This window comes from Marmota marmota, unplaced genomic scaffold, assembly GCF_001458135.2.
Source record: "Marmota marmota marmota unplaced genomic scaffold, marMar, whole genome shotgun sequence".
Classification (NCBI taxonomy): Eukaryota; Metazoa; Chordata; class Mammalia; order Rodentia; family Sciuridae; genus Marmota; species Marmota marmota.
In genome coordinates, this window is record NW_025999963.1 from 626,020 (window position 1) to 647,069 (window position 21,050).

The window sequence follows — 21,050 nt, forward strand, 5'->3', positions numbered from 1 at the left end:
TAATTAAATTTTATGTTAATTTATACAGTTATATTCACTGATACATAAAGTTTTTGTACATTCCATTCATTAATTTTAAAGTGAGTGATATTTTAGATGGGAAGATAATTCTTTCATTTTAGTTTATTCTTTCAAATGTCACTAAATGGGCATTGGCTCTTGTAATTTTAGAGTATTTTTACTACATCCGATCACTTTACAATTTTAAATTATTGTCTGGAAATTTATATAATTATTTAACATTTTGTTATGTCAAAGGATTTCTCTAGGAGATATCTATATCATTTCAATCTTGAACCCAAATCTTCCTTCACTGAGGGTGTTTGTTTCTTCAATAATGCTTTTTCTATTTAATTTATCTGTATTGTTCATTTTATGACTACAGTATATCATGTGATACCAAATTCTCTGTAATTTAATCTATCTTTGCAAGAATAAAAATAACACTAATCATCATCCTCCTATCTCAATTTTACAAAGACAACGCTGAGTCATGGTAAAAGCCAGGGCTGGGACATGGTTGGCCTCATACTTAATTAGTAGAGATACCAGAAAGACAAGCTGTTTGCAGAATCAACCTCTGAAACACTGTTCTGTGTTTCTTCTCCTTTTGTTCTTTCTGATCACTAATTCCACTTAAAGCAGCATCCATTTGATTTTTTTCACCCTACCAGGTTTTTAAATTGTTCATTGTCCATGTTTTCATGTGTCAGTGTGAACAGTCTCATATTTATGTCTAATTAAGATTTTATTTTCCTTTCTAGCACATATAATATGTTTTAATACATACTGATTTTCTGTCCTTCAACATAATTCATCCCTTCCATGCTCTGTGATCTTTCATTTAGGTAAGTTGTTTAAACAAAGTTCCCAGGGATTCTCCTAATAAAATAAATGATGATGGTAAATTTAAACCAGACCTAAATATTTTCTTAAAATCCTCATATCCTCTCTCCTTTGGAGATGACATTCAGGATACATACATAGGGCAAGTTTATTTATCCAAGCATATTATTCCAGTAAATATTTTAGAGGAAGAATCCATTCTTATGCTACAAATACTGTTATCTGACATCCTGACCCATTATCTAAATTGAGCTGCTCTTTCCATGCAATCTGTTTGCTTATACTAATAACTAATGAGAGATTGGGGTTACGTACTGAGACAGAAACTAGAAGAGCATTTGGAAGTTTCTTGGATCTGGAACCAAATTGGAAACCAATGGGTCTCATATCTGAATACAAGGCAGATTTTTTCCTAAAGCATATTTTTTTAAATTAAAAATTTAAGAAAAAAAAGTTTAGCTGAAACACTTTGAAGAAGAAAAAAAATGTATAGTGTTATATCTTGCTGTTGAACAAACAATGGTAAAAGTTAGGGACCACAAGCACACTCTCAGTAAAGAGTCCTAGAGTGGCATGCTCCAGGAACAGAAACAAAGCAGGGATAAACTTCATCTAAACAGAACTGCAAATCATCCTTGTCTCAGTTAAAACTCTGATTGGATAAAAGTGAAAATCCCTTCTATGCTTGTTATAAGAATAAACAATGAATATTCTCTACAGAAATACACTAGCATTTAAGCTTCTTCTAGTGCTAAGGCTTGGTCGTCTCTGCCCTAACATTCAGGTGTTGAAAACTTGGGCACCAGAGCAATAAAGTGTTGGGTGGTGATATTACCAGGAGGTAGGTGGATCCATTTCCCGTGAGTGAATTAATGCCACAATAAAAGCAGCTTGCTGTGTGGGCCCTCTCTCTTCTGCCCTACTGCCATGTCAGGGACAGAATTCTTTCCCTATAGAGGATGAAATAATCAAGTCTAATCTTGGAAGCAGAGACTGCTCCCTAACCATTCACCAGCCTCCACAATTTTGAGGAATAAATTTCTGTTCTCCATGATTAGCCAGTTTCAAGTAATTACTGCAAGTAATTAGACACATCAAGAATGAAGACTATATATCCGAGTTTTGTCTCCCTTCCACATTCACCCACCAAACACAGATATGCTAAAAGGATTAGAATAGTCTGACAATTGTTGTTAAAAATCACAAGAATAATACATTAAAAATAGGGAAAAAATGCAAAAGAAAAAAGTTCCCCGGTTTTTTGTAGATAAAAGTAAAAAAAAAAAAATGACTATCTGGCTAAGCACGGACTATTTGGTCTACATTTTTCTGAGTGCATATATTTTCTCTGGTAAGACTCCTGCGTCTTTAAGTATATCATTAGCTCCATGCTGGTGTTTCTACCAATATACTCCCAGCATATGTCACAGTGAGTAATAAAAACTAGGCCCAAAATAAAGAATGTTTTTTTATAAACAAGATGGAACATTTAAGAAGACTTTTGTTCTGCAATGTTAAGATAAATTTGCAGGTTCCAAATTAATGAGGTAGAAAACATAAGGCAGGAAAGATCTAATGGGGAGAGGAGAGATCTAGAAAAACATGAAATGTTGTTTTTAATTTGGTTATTTTGTAAGTTGTTCTGGCTATTACACAGGGAATACTGTCAGAGTTTACATGAATGAAGATCTTTTTAGTTGGTTTGAAGAAATTAGCTACCTTATTGTTACTAGGCATAAATACTCTAAATGTCTGCCTCTGGAATTAGCATAGTATACACATATTAATAAGTTATAAATATATAGATGCTTTTACAGAAGTTTCTAGTACAGTTTAGTTCAATGATGTATTAATAATTGTGAAAGGTCTTATCTGAGATTTTTTTCAGCTTTCAAGCTAATAAATTAACCTACCATAATTTAAGGTGACTGGGGAAGACACATGTTCCTGGAGCAGAGATGAAGGAATTTTTCCTCATGTCCACATCAACAGCATAGACACTTGTTCATATAAATTCCCTAGCAATATAGGGTGAAAATAGTGAGGTGCAAGAGTCCAGGAGCACTGTGTGCACACAATGAGTTTGTATGCCTGCTGAAGAATCTTGAGTTTGGAAATCATAGATCATTTGTAATGAATTGCAAGCAAACATGCCCAAAAAGTGTTTTAAAGAAGTCCTTATCCTCATTCAACTACAGAGTAAATAAAAATATCCTTTGTTCTTAAAAGGCATCCAGTACCTTCCAGGGCTATTTATTACACAGATATTTTAGAAGCTGAAGTCTAGAACCAAAGGGTAATTAATGCTTTTGCTTGCAAGGCAGGAAAGGATGAATGCCAGGTTTTATGGTTTAGTTGTGTAATGTCCTCCAAAAGCTTGTGTGTGATTGAATAAGGACAGTTTAGAGGTAAAAGAATTGGGTTATGAATGATTTAACCTAATCAGTACATTAATCACCTGATAGGGATTAACTAGGTGGTAATTGTAGGTAGGTAGGGTGTGGCTGAGACTCTAGTTCCCTGGGGGTGTGCCTTTTGGGAACTCCCTCTCTCCCTCGCTTTCTCTCTCTCTCTCTCTCTCTCTCTCTCTCTTTCTTTCTCTCTCTCCCTCTCTCCCTCTCTCTCTGTCTCTGCTTCCTATTCACCATGTTCAGAGATGCTCCCCACCTCCACACATTTCCATTATAATGCTCTGCCTCACCTTGAAACCCTAGGAATGGTGACAGCCATCTATAGACTGAGACCCAAAATAAATTTCGACTCCTCTAAAATTGTTCTTGTCAGGTCTTTTGGTCACAGCAATAGAAAAGATGACTAACACACCAACTATGGAAAATTGTTGTCTCATACAAGCACTCTGAGGAGAGGATATAAACATTTGAAGAAGTTGTGGTACTGTGATTCACGAAGAGGAAAATCTTCAGGTCTTAAGGCATGACACACTAAATTACAGTGTTTCCCTTAAATAGTTTCCATACTTTCCATGCAGTTATGATTGAAATCATAAAAATGGAGAAGACTGGAAGATTTATTTCCATAGTCTAAGAAACTGTGAAAGTGACTACAGCCTGCCCCTTTCACCACCTCTTAATTTTATGTCCACTTTCTATAGCTGTTGACATCATGTGAAATTTTAATCCTGGTCTACTCCCGTGATTTTTCCCACCTTAGGACCTTGTGACTTCCAATCTTTTGTCTTAAACTTTTAGCCACTGCCCTTATTCTGATAAATTTCACTCATCTTATTCCAGAACAGGCACATATCTTATCTGTCCTTACTGTGCATCATGCTTATTCTCTGTACCATTCCATGTGTGATCACTGTATCACATGAGATGTTTTTGAGGGCAGGAAATAGATCCTGACTATACTTGTGAAGAGATCAACACTTAGAGAAACTGACATAAATAGTGTTCAGGTTCACACTAGTTGAGTAAGTGAGTTCCTATTTTGTGCTACAAACATGCTTTAGTTATTTTAGTGAAACTTTTCACTCATACAGAAATTAAAAGAAAATACTACCACTCAAACTTTATATATATTATAATGCTACTTTTGTTTAGATATGTCTCAGAAAAATAAGACATTGCATAAATATCCACCTGATTTCACTTCTCATTTCCACCCACAGTTGACCACATTTCTGAATTTCATCTGTATTATTCCTAACCATATATTTCAAATTTATTAATTATTTACTTAGTTATTCATAATTCCTATATATTTAATGAATATAGTTATAATTGATATATAGTCTATGTATACATGCACATGGATATATCATCAAAATATGTATACTTATACACACATGATAATTTACTATTAAATGATAATTTATATAAATGATATATAAATTTATATATATATATAAATTTATAATATATATATTATCATTTATATAAATGATAATATATATATCATTATATATAAATATTATATATAATTTATATATCATTTATATATAAATTATATAAAATATTTATATATAATTTATATATATATATATATAAATTTACATAAATTTATATATATATATAAATTTCTATATCCTTCTCCATGTAGTTTTATATAGTTTACAATACATTTAGAAACTTCATTCTTATTTTGATAAATATTTTCCAATTATTTATACATATATTTGTCTTCTATAATTGTTCTCATTTTATCTAAAGAATTTCTGATTTGTTTTTGTTTGTATGTTAGTTTTGATGGCTCTATGTCAATGAGGTACATCCATAACGTTTTTTATTTTATTTTACTTTTTGTGACAGGTGTCTTGCTAAATTGCTGAGGCTGGCCTGGAACTAGCAATGCTCGTGACTTAGTTTCCCGAGTAGTTTGGATTACAGTTGTGCCCAGCTAATTCCTTTTTCTTTGAATAAAGATATTATTTCTTTATTTTCTGTTTTTATTTTCAGAACACTAAATATTTCTATTGAAATGCTTTTCATTTATGAGTATCTTTGTTACTTAGAGTGAATTTATTTTTTGATATATATTTTTTAATCTAACTCCCTATTGAAAATTAAAATTCTTCATCTTTATCATACACAGCAATATACATTTCTTTCTCTGCTGTTTGGATATATCTGTGTTTATTACCTCATCCTTTCCATAAAGTATTTGGATATGTTGCTAAACTATGGCTTTCTGATTAGATGCCCTGGCTTGGGGACTGTGTGTGCTTTCTTTTGTGTCTCTGAATATGCACTTTCATTTAAGCAGTAGGCTCAAAAACATAATGGTCTTAAGTTTTTTTTTTTTTCTTCTGGACTGAATTTTATGTTCTAGGGGCGTGTGAATGTCTATGAATTCATATAATATAATGCTCAAGCACCCCAGTTACAGGAGTATTGGATTTCTAATTTGAATATTTTACACTATTATTAATAATTTTCTTCTTTGTGAATAAACTATATTATTCTAATTCATTTATATACAATTAGTTCTTCTAAGGTGACTTAGTAGTATTTCTAATTATGAATAATCCATGTCACAACTGAGGCTCAAGTGGTTAAGCAGTTCAGCTTTTATAGTGCAACCAAGACATTCTGCTGAAGCACATTTTAAACTATGCATTAATACAATTTTTAAAGAGAATTACTGTTTTTTTCTACTGAAGGTAAATTGTTTATTATTTATAATTTATTGAACCCTCAAAAGCTATAAGATATTTTTAAAAATATTTTAAAACATCCTTATACAACTGTCGACAGGCTCCTGTCACTTGAAAAAGATTAACCAGTTTAAGCATTCATTTGCTTGAACAAAATAGTTGCTTAAGAAATCACACATATATCCTTTCAACAATGAGTGCATAGTTTAAAGGAATATGATTTCAGTCTACTAAGGCAGAAAGTTAAATGCTACCTCCAATTATATATTTATTTGGAATGCAGGAAAATCTGAATTTTTTTTTAAATTCACATGTTTATATACTAAACATGTGTGGATTATAGCATAGGATGTTCAGATGTAAGTAAATTTACAATGATGAGTTAAATGCAATTTATCCTACACAAATATATATCCTTATAAGCAGAGTAGACCATGAGGCTACTTAAAATGGGAGAGACAATAAAGATGTGTATTTCATATGAACCCTATGGCTGCATTCACATTGTAGTATATACTCATTAGTAAAATGTAAAGACACTCAAGGATAATGGCAAAAATGCTTTTGTAGAAGTGTACCAAAAGAAAATTAAATGTTGATTCCACAATTTATGTAACATTTTCCTTCATGTCAATTTGAGGCAATTATTAAATCTCAACAGTACCCAGATTAATATGATCAGTATGTATGATGGTGCATGCCTGCAATCCCAGAGACTGGGGATCCTAAGATAGAAGGATCACAAGTTGGAGACAAGCCTCAGCCATTTAGAAAGACCCTAAGCAACTTAGCAAGACTATGTCTTAAACTAACTAACTAAATAAATACATATGTAAGTAAAAAAGCTGGAGATGTTGCTCAGTGCTTAAGTGCCCTTGTATTCAATCCCCAGCATGAAAAAAAAATCATGATAAAAGTTAATTTGGAGGAAAATGTTGATGCTAATTAGAAAGCTACACAAACTGAATGGCTTATTATTTGTCTAGATTATGAGGAATCCACCAAATAAAATATCCAAATAATGATGAATCTTCTTAGTTACTAAATTATGGTATTTCTTCCTCCCCTCAATACAGAATATTAAACAAAAATGATTTTTAAAACTTCCATAACACCTCACAATTATGCATATTTCCACCTATACTCTGGAAAATGTTCCTAACAACAAAAGGAAATATAATTTCCCCAGCATATATTTCCTGATAGCTTTGCTAATATAGATGATTTCAAACATTGCATTTCCATTCATAACTGTCTCTAGAATATATTTTTCATTTTTTCTAATTTAAATATTTTTACCTCCTAGCAGTTGTAGCAACTCGCATAAACATTTTTGTCAGCTTAGATTTCTCTTAAAATTTGCCCAAGAGCATATTACTTGTGTATTTCTTGTTTAAAGGAATGCTTCTGAATAAATTCAAAGAAAACTATTTGTACATATGGCTCAATTTTAAATACAAGCTATTCACAGATCGTAACACATTAACATCAACTCGACACTGAATGCTGATTTTCAAGCTGTTTGTGGGTATATAAGAATAAAGAAAAACTAATCAGGCATCTTCCATATTAAGTCATAGCAAAAAACACACAGAAAAAAATATATTTATGTTCACCTTCATTGTCCTTAAGGGTGAAGTTTGGGTTGATAGATAGGTGTTCATCGAGAAAGAAGTTAAACCTTGGTCCATTGGCAAAATCATCTTTATCTGTGGCACTGATGGTATGAATAACCTAAAGAAGAGAAGCATACTAAATAGTAAATTTAATTTGGCTTATTCCCTTGGTTTTAATTATGCCATATAATTTTAGTTGTTACAAGGATTTTTAAAGATTCTTTTTCCAAATCAATTGTTTAAAGTTAAACTCATGAAAGCACCAATTACTTTGTTCTCCATTGTATTGGATTTTAGAGGGAAAAAATATTATAATTTATACTCATTTACAGATTTTTTTCTACCAGAGTACAGATACTTTAAAATATTTGTTAATACTCATAATACCTTGGGGCCAATTATATGTAAAGTTTTGTGTGAATGCCTCTTTAGAGAGATGTAAAGCATTGTTTGCACAAAAATAAACACCCCAGTGTTGATGTAGAACAGTCTCTCAGTATATGTGGGTTTCTGTCAGTAATTACAAAAGCAGTGGATGCTTAATTTTTTTTTAAAGTATATATTGCGAGGCCTTTGAGATCTTGATCCAATTCCTGTACTTTATTGGTGAACAACCAGAGTCTCACAAATATCATGCTATGTCCCAAATCTCTGAAATAGTGGCAGAGGCAAAATCAGAACCCTTGGTGATTTATCAAGAACCTCTCTTCTTTAGTGGTCAAGAGAAAACAAATCTAAAATCTGGATTCAGTGCACCTTAAGGAGAACACTAAATTAGAGTATATAAATAAATCATTTCTAGTGGTACAAGATCAAAGCAAATTCTAGTAGCTGTGGCCATTGTAGTTTTAAAAACAAATACCCAAGCAAATAAACAATGATATTTCTCTCCTTTAAAATTTTATATCCTAAACATTTATGTGTCTCCTTATTTTTTTCCTGCCATGCATTAGACAAATTAAAAACAAAGAGAGGAAAAAGAAAACAATAAGTTTGTATTTTCTGCTTATGAAATGTATTATGTCAATTGCAAAATGTGATATGTTTATAAAAATATTTTATCCAATTTAAATATTTTACAGTAGAAATAATTCACCTAACATTGTCACTGTTGAAACCCAAATCTTCTCCACATATTGAGACAATTAGAAGAAGATGAAGGCATGAAAAAGTACTTCAGAAGAGTGATAGGGGGAGGGAAAACAGAAAAGGCATTTGTGCTCAGGAAATGACAGTCACCAAGTGCTTCCAGATGTGGAAGGGATCACCTTCTTCCACATGTCCCAAGACTCACTCCTGCACATTTTGAAGCCGAAAACTTCATGTGGTTGATGGTGAACTTTCTTCTTCCATTTAAAGAGCAACTACTCTCTAGGTAGATCTTTTCCCATTTGTTTTGCCTCTGAGTAGGAGAATGTATGATGGGTAATCAGATACAATCTGACCATTTTCCTCAAGTGCATGAAAAGCTTCAAATAGAGTTCAGAGTGCCCTGCCAACTGAGAGCTGTACTTACATTCTCTGCACATCAGTTAATTAGTATATGGTTGAAATAAAGACAAAATCAATTTGTCTAATTTGTTTTCAGAGTTAAATAAATACACTTATTTAAAGCAAACATAACTCTCTTAACCCATCCCCATGGCCCACAGTGGTACATACCAGCATACACATATACACATGCAGAAACACATAGCTTTCTCTCTGTTTTCCCTTGTTTCAAAAAGAAACATCCTTCCATGCCCTACTCCTCATTCATTGTGCTTCCGCAACTTGCCATCCTGTTTTCTCTATGACACATTATAGCATGAAGATGCATTTGCAAATTCACTTCTTATCCCAGAATAGATCTCAGAGATATTGATGGAGAACAAATAATTCAGAGGGAATGAGCTGTTTTATGTTTCTTGCTATCACATGTGTAGTATTGTTTCCTTTTCTTTTTTTTTTAATTTGTTTTAATTAGTTACACATGACAGTACAATGATCTTGACATATCATACATTTGAATCAGATGGGGTATAATTTCTCGTTTTTCTGAGTGTACAGGTTGCAGAATCACATTGGTCATGCAGTCACGTATATACCCACAGCAATAATAATGTCTATTTTATTCTGCTGTTCTTCCATTCCCTCCTTCCCCTCCTCTCCCCTCCCCTCCCATCACTTCTCTCTACCCAATCTAATGTGACACAATTTTTTTTCTTTTTCCTCACGTTGTCATACATGTATTCTGTGTAACAATGAGTGTCTCCTTCCATCTTCCATGCAATTCCCCTTCTCCCTCCCTTTCCCTCCCACCTCTCTTCTCTATCTAGAGGTAATCTTCTTCTCAGGCTCTTCCTCCCTACCCCATTTTGAGTCACCTCCCTTATATTGGAGAAGACATTCAGCATTTGTTTTTTTAGGGATTGGCTAACTTCACTTAGCATAATCTGCTCTAATGCCATCCATTTCCCTGCAAATGCCATGATCTTGTTATTTTTTAGTGTTGAGTAATATTCCATTGTGTATATATGCCACATTTTTTTTTATCCATTCATCCATTAAAGGGCATCTAGGTTGGTTCCACAGTCTAGCTATTGTGAATTGTGCTGCTATAAACATTGATGTGGCTGTGTCCCTGTAGTATGCTGTTTTTAGGTCTTTGGTATTGTTTCCCTTTCTATCCATTAGTTTATAAATATTTAAATGTTTTCCTAATGTTTTTACAAATGTGAGATTATTCAATATGGTAGACTTATATAATTTATATTTCATTTTTAATATTGGGGTTTGTGTGTGTGTGTGTGATCTTTACCAAAGCATCCTTCCATTCTTATACAGATACATATAGACCATTCCCATCTGACCCTAATAGGGCGTGTGCTTAAAACAGATCTGTTCTCCTTGAGAAAAAAATCCCCAGTCCGTTTAGCATAAGAAACAATGTTTCAGTTACTACATTTTGCTTTAGAATATCCCATTCATCATTAACATTTATAGAATGAATGGTCATATAAGTTAAATTTTTACTTAAAATTTCTGCAAAATGTTTTCAAAACCCTGAAATGATAGGTCTGCTTTTGTCCTGAATCCTAAGATATTCTCTTGGTCTGAGATATCATATTCAACTTTTCTGTTTTATGAATTGCCTTCTTCATTTCATTAAGAAAGCAGGATTTTTGTTATTATTATTTCAGAATTTTTACAGAAAATGTACATGGAAAATTTGCATGTTTGTGATTTTAGAGATATCTCTGAGAGATACCTAGATAATTGCCAGTTCTCTATGACCCAGGATCTTCTGTTACCAGAGTTGTAATTTATGCACATTGTGATACCTGTGCTCTCTGTAAAATTACTTTGTAACCTGAAATGCCTTAAAATTTCATATTTGATTTTCATTTCTTTGAACATCACCCAAAAATTTCCTAATATATACTCATGATCTAGTTAATACATATTATAATAATTTGATTATTTAGAATGGTATAACAGATGTAGAGTCACACATTTAGTCTACTTTTCAAAGTCAAAGAGGGAAAATCAAATTGATAGTTCAGATTTATAAATAATAAGCAGGAAATAAATTGATAATAATCTTAGTAAATGTGATTGTTTTTTAAAATTTATTTTCCACAATCCTATACTGTGAGAGTATTATATTAGAAATAAAAATCAGTGTTATAAATTTAAGTACTATACTGTCTGTTCTAGGGAATATACAACATTGTTTCTAAATTAATCAATGAGTTTGCTTTATAATATAATATTGAAGAGATTCTGTATAAATTTATTAAATAAGAATATGAATTTCTGTGAGTTCAATTATCTCTTATTTATACTTTATAAAAGTTTTATTTACCTGGCTTATTTTTTCATACAAAGTTACATAGTTGATAAAATTATATGTAAAGTAGCAGCAGTTATTATCATATAATAAAATGATTTTCATGTAATATTTTCAGAGCTTCTTTCTAATGAAAAATAAAAAGAGCACAGATGAAACTTAACACATATATTAGAAAGGACTGTCTTATTTAAGGTTTCTCACTTAGGTATATTTGGTACACCTAAAAGAAACACTCTACTTTAGGAATTGATTTCAAATTTCATGCACATGTGGCATTATTTTTAATATTACTTCAGGAAAAGTACTTAAAAGATTTTTTTTTTTTCCAGAATGGGAAAACACATTAACTCTGAGAACTATCATTTACTGTTTACATTGTCATCTGAGTTGACCTGAAGTCTGTTGTTGTATGTGGTGGTAACTTTCATAAAAGGCCAATCTCTTTGCCATGGCAACACAGTGATGGATTAGATGTACAGCATTCATAATAGAAATATCTGCGACTCTGAAAGCCATTGTCAGAGAAAGAAGATTTGTTGTACAGTTGGGCAATGCAAACCCACTTTAAAATCTTATTTCAGAAATCATTGTTTAAACCGTTTCCTATTCCAACTCTGCATCAAAACACTTGAAGTCAAAACACATTTCTTCCAAAAATGCTGTTAACATAAGGTTGAAGGATTCAAAGTCTATAAAATTAAACATTAGAAAAGTCCAGACCATTTTCTTCTGCAATGTTTTAATAACAAAGCTACATATCTTGGTAATGATTTGTTTAAATATAGCTGTCACAAGCAATATTTTAAAATGATTTTTTTACATGAAATACAACTTTATTTTGATGTAAAAAGTTAAAAATAATTGTTAAAGCAACAATACAAGAACATAATTGTAGCCTGGATCGTGGTGTATGCCTACAATCGAGCAATTCTGGAGCCTGAGGGAGGACGATCGTAAGTTCCAGGCCAACCTCAGCAACTTATTGGGTCCTAAGCAAATTAGTAAGACCTAGTCTCAAAATAAAAATAAAAATTATAAAAATAAAAAGTGCCCCTCTTGGGTTCAATTTCTAGCACACACACACACAAAAAATCTAATTATACTCACATGTGAACATTCTAAAATTTGAAGGGCAAAATTGGTGGCTAAAATAGTAACCGCAAAATTTTATCAAAATGTATTAGAATTTAGAGGTGCTAAGCCTTGTGATAGCTCTCTTAAAACCAATAATAAATATCCAACGAAAGATGCAGAATAAGAATAGTGAAGAATTTCAAACAATGGTTTGTGAAATAACTACACCATGTTCAGTGAGTACTAACTAAGATAAGCAGGTTATGGCATAGTTCTTTCCCAAAATTATGATGGCTTTCATGTAATAATGTAACTTATATTTTTTTTAAAAAAATTGAAATTTATTTAGTCATAAACTCATAGAATTTTAGGTTTAGGGAAGCCCTAAAATTCTGACAATTGTCTTCATTTTGGAGATGAAGACAGCACTTTTCTATGCTATATAAAATTCTCTCAGAAATGCCACATAGCTGAGGCCATCAACGTGAACAGTAAAACAGAAGACTCAAACTAGAGAGGTAACTTTGAGAAAGGACGTGTCCTAGAGATAATGATAAAGTGAACTTTCAGAGACAGAAGTAGCCAAGATGGTGGGCTCACAAAGTCAGTATCACAGGCCAGAAAACTGAGCCAATAGTCTAAATTTGGAAACATTTGTTCAAATACACAGAAAAAAGTAACAACTGAAAAAAGAGGTAGGGCAAGATACCATTTGCTCAGATTTTCAGCAGTCTCCAATGGTGGCTATATACCAGCAAGCATTAGCTGCATCATGGTACAAGAACATACATGGCACTGAAATGATCTTGGGAGAAAAACAGTTTATTTATACATAGCTAAATATTTCAATAAGAAAAAAGTCTAAGAACTCCTGAAGTGAACATTAACCTATACTTGATTCTTTAAAAAAACAACAACAAAAAAAACAAAACATTTATTTTTTAGTTGTAGGTGCACACAATAGTTTTATTTATTCTTATGTGGTGCTGAGGATCGAATCCAGTGCCTCACACATGCTAGGCAAGCACTTTACCTCTGAGTCACAACCCCAGTCCCTATACTTGATTCTTTATATCATATTCAAAAAATTTAATTTACCAATTTTTAGATCTCTGACATACAAACCAATGAGATATTCATTGAGGGTAAGGACCTAAGCTTTTTTTTTGTTTGTTTTAATATTTCAACCTTTCTTAGTTTCTCTTACTTATACATAACATTAGGGTATGTTTTGACATACAAGCATGGAATATAGCTTGCCCTAATTAGAGCAAAAGAGGAAGTACTGAGGATCTAAATTTAAAGGTTGATCTTTGTAAGGACTTATTGCATCTTGAAATGGTAGCATTTATTCTTAGCTGTTTTGTTTGTTAACACGCTATTAACTAATACAGTATAGAAATTTATTTTCTAATTATAGTTTAAAAATATAAGTAATATCTTCACTTTCATGCTGTACTCAGCAATTGTGTCAATTTCACATAAAAAACTGAAACAGTATTTAGCAGCATTATCACTATTGTTGTTGCTTTTGTTATTATTAATAATGGGTGTTGAAATTTGTTAAATACTTTATAGTGACCTATTGAGCTTTGGTTTTCCACTGATTTTAAGTAACTAATTTTGGTTTATTTAATTTGTGTATATTTTATTTGAAATATTTATATATATGGTCATTGATGTAAAGTCAGATGGTATTTCAGCTTTTGATACTAAAATTATGCTTATGTTGTCATAAATTATGTTTATGACATCATAGATTATTTACATATTCATTAAAAATGAGTACAAAAATACTTCCTTCCTTTTCTGATTTTTTGAAATGTTTATAAATTGCTATAATCATTGCCCCTAATCTTTTAGAGTAATTCATCCTGAGAAGAGTATTTATGTGTGGGTATAAAGGAAAAATATTAGAAATAAATGTTCTATATATACTTATGTAAACTGTGTTTTATGAACAAAAGTCTCCGTTTATGTGGGTGAAATGCCTGAGGACGAAGTTGCTTGGCTGTGTGTCAATTCCAATGTTTTGTTTCCTAACAAACTGTCAAAATGTTTTCCAGAGAAGCAGAACCACTTTGCACTTCCACCAGCAATGTATGAGTGATCTAATTTTTTTACATCTCACAGGCATTTGTTAAAGTTTAGCTCTTCTGAAAGGTGATGATCACTCACTGTGTCTTCAACTTATATTTACCTAATTACTAATGCTTTTCAACAACTTTTTACATTCCTATTGCCATATATCTTTTGTGAAATGTCTGTTCATACATTTTCCCCACTTTCAAATTGTGTTATTAAATTGTAGCTGTTCAGTTTTGAAAATATATTTTCATTGTCTAAATGCTAATTCTTAGACAGATACATTATTTTTAAATATTTTCTTCAAATCTGTAATGTGTCTTTTTATACTGGTAACAGGTTATTTCACAGACTAAAATAACAACAACAACAATAATGAAGTCCAATTTACCAATGTTGTCGTCTGTCATACTTTTTGGTGTCAAATCTAAGATTATATATTGGTACTTAGGTCCTAGAGTTTTTCTCTAATACTTTCTTCAATTGGTATTACGTTTTATTTTATCTCTGGATGTTTTTGATTTTCTGAGGTTCTATTGGAATAAACCTGGAACTTTTATCATTCTGGAAAGCTTGCTTAGTTTGTTTGTTTGGTTTTCTGCAATGCTACTTGAGTGTTTGACTTGGTATTTTCCCTCTGTTTAGAAAACCTCCATACTGTTATCTCAGATATTGCTTCTGTCCCATCTTCTCTTTCTTACTTGACTCCGAGAATTGAATAATGGATGTTAAATGTTCATGTCCCATATATTGACTCTTATTTATATTTTCTTTGTTTTCCTTTCCATTCTTCAACAAGGATATTAAGTTTGACCTATTTTCTGTTTCATTTGTTTTCTCTTAAACTATGTCTAACTTGCTGTTATTATCAACAATTGAGGTACAATTTCAATTATTGTATTTTTAAATTTAAACTTTTAATTTCAATATTCAGCATTTTTTTCATTAATTGTATTTTTTTCCAGTACTGCAGATTGAACACAGATATGTTCTGCCACTGAACTATCTTTGTAGACTTTTTTATTTTTTATATTGAAATAGGATCTCACTAAGTTTCTGAAACTAGCTTTGGACTTAAAATTCTCCTGCCTCAACCTCCCAAGTAATTGGAATTATGGGCATGTGCCAAAACACTGGGAATCATTAACCTTACTTTTATAATTCTCAACTCATTGAATTAAGGAAATCACAAATATCTGAGTTTCAGCCCCTCACAGGCAGCAAATTGATCAGACCCTGCAGAAGGAAGGCAACTGTTTAGCTCTAGCCAATCAAGAGATTTCTCTACCTACTTCGGTTTGACCTATAAAAGTTTGCTGCTCATGCTGCTGGTCAGAGGTCTCTGAAATGTTTCTGGTTCTGGGTGCTTCCTGATGTATGTATGTATGTCTATCTGTTTGTGTGTCTACCTATTAATCTATCTATCTCCATCCTCTGGAAGTGTTGATCACATAAGTAATGATCATTTTAACTGTTGATTGTTCTCCATGCACAAATATAAAAAGCAATACATTTTTGACTATATTTTCTTCAGTTTTAAAATGATTTAAAGTAATTTTGGATGATATGCCCATTCTGATTTGCCAAGACAGTAACAAAATCTGTCTCTCTCCGATGATCTTAGAACCTTTCTACTTCTCTGGATTCTTCTGTGTCATATAGACTTTATGGTACCCACAACCAATGGGTTCCTCAATTCCTTTACCATAAAAGAGGATATAACCTGTCTTGCTTTTGACCAGAAAATATGCATCAATATGCAACAATATCAATGTATCTTTAGCTTATTACATTATAATACATGAGACATTTTGCTAGCAGACTAATCTAAGAAATTCCATTTACTTGCTTAATAAAGTAAGTGGCTATATTGTGGGAGTTTATATAACAAGAAACACTGGGTGGCATCATAGAACTGTGAGAAGGCTTGAACAGCTAAGAAAAACCCTGAAACTTAGGTATAAAGCTGGAAAAAAAAAAAAAAAAAAAAAACGGAATACTGCCAATGACCACAGGAGTTTATATGGGATCCCCAAGTCTTGAATGAGAAAAAAGCCCTGCATGATATCTTAATTGCAATCCTGTGGGACCCTGTCAGGGCCAAACCAAGCCATGCATAGGTGTCTGATCTACAGAAACTGTGAGGTTATAAATACCTTTTTGTTATAACCTGTGGATTCGGCATTTTTTTTTTTTAATACAGCAGAGAAGATGCATTCAAATTCCCTTTCTAGTCTCCCCCCATCTCTGTGTGCCACAGCTACACTAGCCTTCCTTCAGTGTCCCCACTACTTCAAATGAATGCCCCAGTAAGTCCAGCCCCATGTCCTACCTTCAAATTTTCTTTTTTCACTGTCTACATCCTATTAGTGCATATCGACTCTTCACATTGTTCAACCTAAAACAACTTTTAATATTAACCTCATTCAATCATCCTATGTCACTCCTTTGGATTCTCTACAGTAGAGCAAGTAGCCTGTCCACCCAGTACAGTCTCTAAGCTTCATTATGACAGGGGAGTTCAATATTTCTTCCTCTATTAATGCAGAGCTGTACCTAAAGCACTCAATGTAATTTTATTGGCATGATGAATGAACTGTGCACAAATAAGTTCAGTGTTCTGAATTACAGGATGCAGAGAATATTTATTTTCAATGACTCTCCAAAAATCTATTTGGTACTTAAAATAAAGCTTTATAAAATTATCTGCACTAAGTACAAAAATTACACTGGGGGATTTGGGGATTATACCTATGAATAATATGAATAAAGCTACTTATTTTTCTTCCATTTAAATGATAGGAATGAAACAATTAACTTACCTGGCCCGGCTTAGAATTCTCACAGACAACAATATCATATTCCCTGGCAAGTTCGGGTGGATTGTCATTGACATCCAGAACTCTAATACCCACTGTGACATGGCTCAGCAAATCAGGATTGTCTGCAAAACACACAGGGATGTATTTAGTATTTCCATGCACACTTTGGAGGCTTGGTTTAAAACAAATCTCCTTAATACTGTGGCTTGTCACTAGCTCCATATGCTGTAGCAGGACTTTTGGCAAAAGACAACTTTATGAAGGCACTCTTTGTTAGAACTCATTAACTTACAGAAAAATGAAAAATGAACACCAAGTCATGACATGAATACTAAAATGATATTTTTTCATATCAAGGAAATTACATGTTATTCAGGAACTGGAGTGGGAGAAAGTTGTCAGAACTCATTGCATGCTGTCAGAGTCTAAGGGATGAACAATTGGTTTCATCATTAATCTAAGAAAAGCACAGCAGTTGTTAAAAAAATCACAATCTTTAAAAAGTTCAAGTTCTCAATCTAAATAAACTCAGAGAAATGGAAATTTCTTTACACAAATGATAGTTTACTTTTTATAGGGGAATATACATAATGTTAAGTTACAGGAAAAAATAAAGAACACTTCAAATCAGAATTTAGCATGGAATCTACATATAACACAGGTAAACTTCAAAATACTATCTCCAATATTTCTAAATATGTCTTATTCTTAGCCTTCTCATTTTTCAGTGAGCATATTAATTCTATGGTCTAAGGGAAAAGATAAATGTTGGTATTATTTTTACATGTCAAATCTAGAGATTTAGAATTAATTATAGAAAATTTGAATATATCTCTCAATAACTTGCACTCTATTTCTTTTTTGATGACTAATATTTCTATCATCTTCTAAAAATAATACAAAATCAAAATTATAACATAGAAGTAATACATTAAGAAGATCAGTATAAAAGACATGAAGTTGAGAAATTCTTCAAAGCACAAATGAGAAGCTGAAAACTAACAATATCAGGAAAAAGTGACTTATAAATACTTATACAGAAGATGTTAATAATAGTAAAAAATTCCACAGAGAAATCTAAAAGAAATAGATAATATAAATAATACCTATAGAAAATAAATTTTAGAGTGAAAATTTTTCCACAGAGAAAAATGTTAACTGAATGTTTTTACCTAAAATCAAAGCAAAAACTAATGTCAGACTTGTCCACAGAGAAAAGGGAAGTATTCCACAACTTGCTATCAGTATCTTGTAAAACTCTGATACTAATACTGGGTATTCCTGCTAATGAGAGATATATCAACAGATTAAAAGAACTAACAGTAAGTCAACTGCACTGATGTATTAAAAACATCTATCTGGATCTATTTAGTTCTAAGAATAATTATGTAATTCAACAATAATAAAAAAGAGGGAGATAGAGAAGAAAAGTAGGACATTTTTAATACATAAAAATTATACATTAATTTAATGGTTTGGAGTAGTAAAAAAATGTGTGTACATAACCACTCAACAACAGTTACAAAAATCAAGAAATGAAATGTAATATCCATAAGCCTAAACACAAACAACGAAATACAGCTTATATTATTCTTAATGGGACAAAACTACAAGAATTAATTAAGAGCAGCTGAAGTAATTCAAGAATAAAGCTAATAAAATATGTAAAATATCTATATGTGTAACACTTTACTTAGTTTCATTAAAGAAGATCTAAAAAAGTCATCCACAGTTGTAGCTCAGTGGTAGTGAGCTGACCTAGTATGTGTGAGGCACTGGGTTCAATCCTTAGCACCACATAAAAATAAATGTAAAAAATAAGGTATTGCATCCACCAACAACTAAAATTATTAAAAATGTTAAGAGATATATTATGTCTCTTGTTTAAAAGACAAAATACCATATGTTCAGACCAACTATCCAGACGCATGTGTACATTCAATGTAATATAGTGCAAATTCAATGAGAATTGTCCATAGGAATTGATAACTGATTCTAAGATTTATACACACTAAGGCCATTTAGACTCATAGAAGAGGAGCGTGGTGAAAGCTTGCTCTGTGTTCTGCCAACGTGCCATATGATATTAGAACATAAGGCACTCTCACCATATCCAATGGAGAGACAAACAGAAACATAATACAAAGTCCAGACACACTGCAAATGGAAATGTGGGGATAAAAAATGAGGGCACTACATAAAATGGCACGGGGAGAATAAGTTTATTAGGAGGTGGTTTCATACAACTTGTTATCATCATCATAATAATAACAAAATAATAAAGTGTAGCTTATTTTACACATGCAAAAATAAAACACATTTTGACAACTTTATTTAAAAAATGCATATTTCAGGAAAAAAAACAGTATTAATACATGACATTATATAACATGAAAGATTTTAAAACACAAAATGCATTAATCATGAAAAAGCATTGATAGATTATATTAAAATGTGATCTTGGGCTGAGGCTGTAGCTCAGTGGTAGAGTGCCTGCCTTGCATATGTTAGGCACTGGGCTGGATCCTCAGCACTACATAAAAATAAATAAATAATAAATATATTATTTTCTTAAGAAGTGACCTTATTTTTTTTAATTCCTCCAAATCACCATATAATAACAGAAAGAAAGTCACAAAATGGTAGAGGATATTTGTAGCACATGACTAACAAAGAATTTGCATTTATAATATAAAAAAATAGTGTAACAAGAAGAACAAAGTGTCAGCCCAGTGTAAAAATAGGCAAAAATTAATTACATTGAACAGAAGAGTAATATGAATGACAAATAAACACAGAAAAATTTCCCAGTCTCATTACCATTTAAAGAAATATGGCTTAATTAAAGTAAATTAACTTTTATCTTTGCATTTTGACACAATATTATAAATTTTGACAAAACTTGTACAAAGGTATGATTGAATATGAATCAATGAGACAATCTATAAATTTACCCTGAAGAGTAACTAGTGTGGTAGTGTATTTTTATGCCAAAAATCCATGCATTTTCCTAGATATTCTATTGGGGAAACTCCTGAATACATATCCCAGGAGTATAATTAATGGCAACAACAGTATCAGGAAAATGCAAGCATTCAAACAATAGCCAAATGGATATAGTAACTGGTATATTTATATCACAGAGGAAAGGAACGGTTAACAACATAATCACTGAGTGAAATGATTTTTCTAACAAATTTGAATTTTGTAAATATTTTTTCAGGAATGTGTCTTAAGACTATCCGAATATAGTAAAATTTTTAAAACTGAAATTAATAAAATATGCAAAATGAAATAGTGTATTGTAAAACTAAGAAATTGTTCTGGATGGTGCTCTTAGTAAGACTTTAATTCTTAGGTAGTAAAAGTACTGAAATATGTTTATTGCTATTCCTTGTAACATGTTCCTTATAGACATTGAATATTATATTAAGCTTATAGAAAAAGAATTACAAAAATCCTGAAAATGTATTCCGTAAGTAAATTCATATATGATTCACGAAATCAGCATTAATATTTTATCAATATTAATCATCATTATAAAAAAAATGTAAAAGATGCATGTTATTTTATTATCTTTATATTATATAGATAAAACAAATTAAAATTACTTAAATACAGATTTAATAGTTGTCTATATTGAATTCTCATAATGA

The 21,050-nt window shown here is 31.6% G+C and overlaps 1 protein-coding gene across 5 annotated transcripts in view; it reads right to left on the minus strand.

The window, feature by feature from the left end:
• Cdh18 (cadherin 18) overlaps positions 1-21,050 on the minus strand; it is a 672,909-nt gene that overhangs the window by 18,915 nt on the left and 632,944 nt on the right. For all 5 annotated transcript variants that reach the window (XM_048803133.1, XM_048803131.1, XM_048803132.1 and 2 more), the window contains 2 exons: positions 17,395-17,516; positions 7,579-7,696 (listed from right to left, as the gene is read on the minus strand). In XM_048803133.1, coding sequence (XP_048659090.1) covers positions 7,579-7,696; positions 17,395-17,516 — 240 coding nt within the window. The remainder of the gene's footprint in view (positions 1-7,578; positions 7,697-17,394; positions 17,517-21,050) is intronic.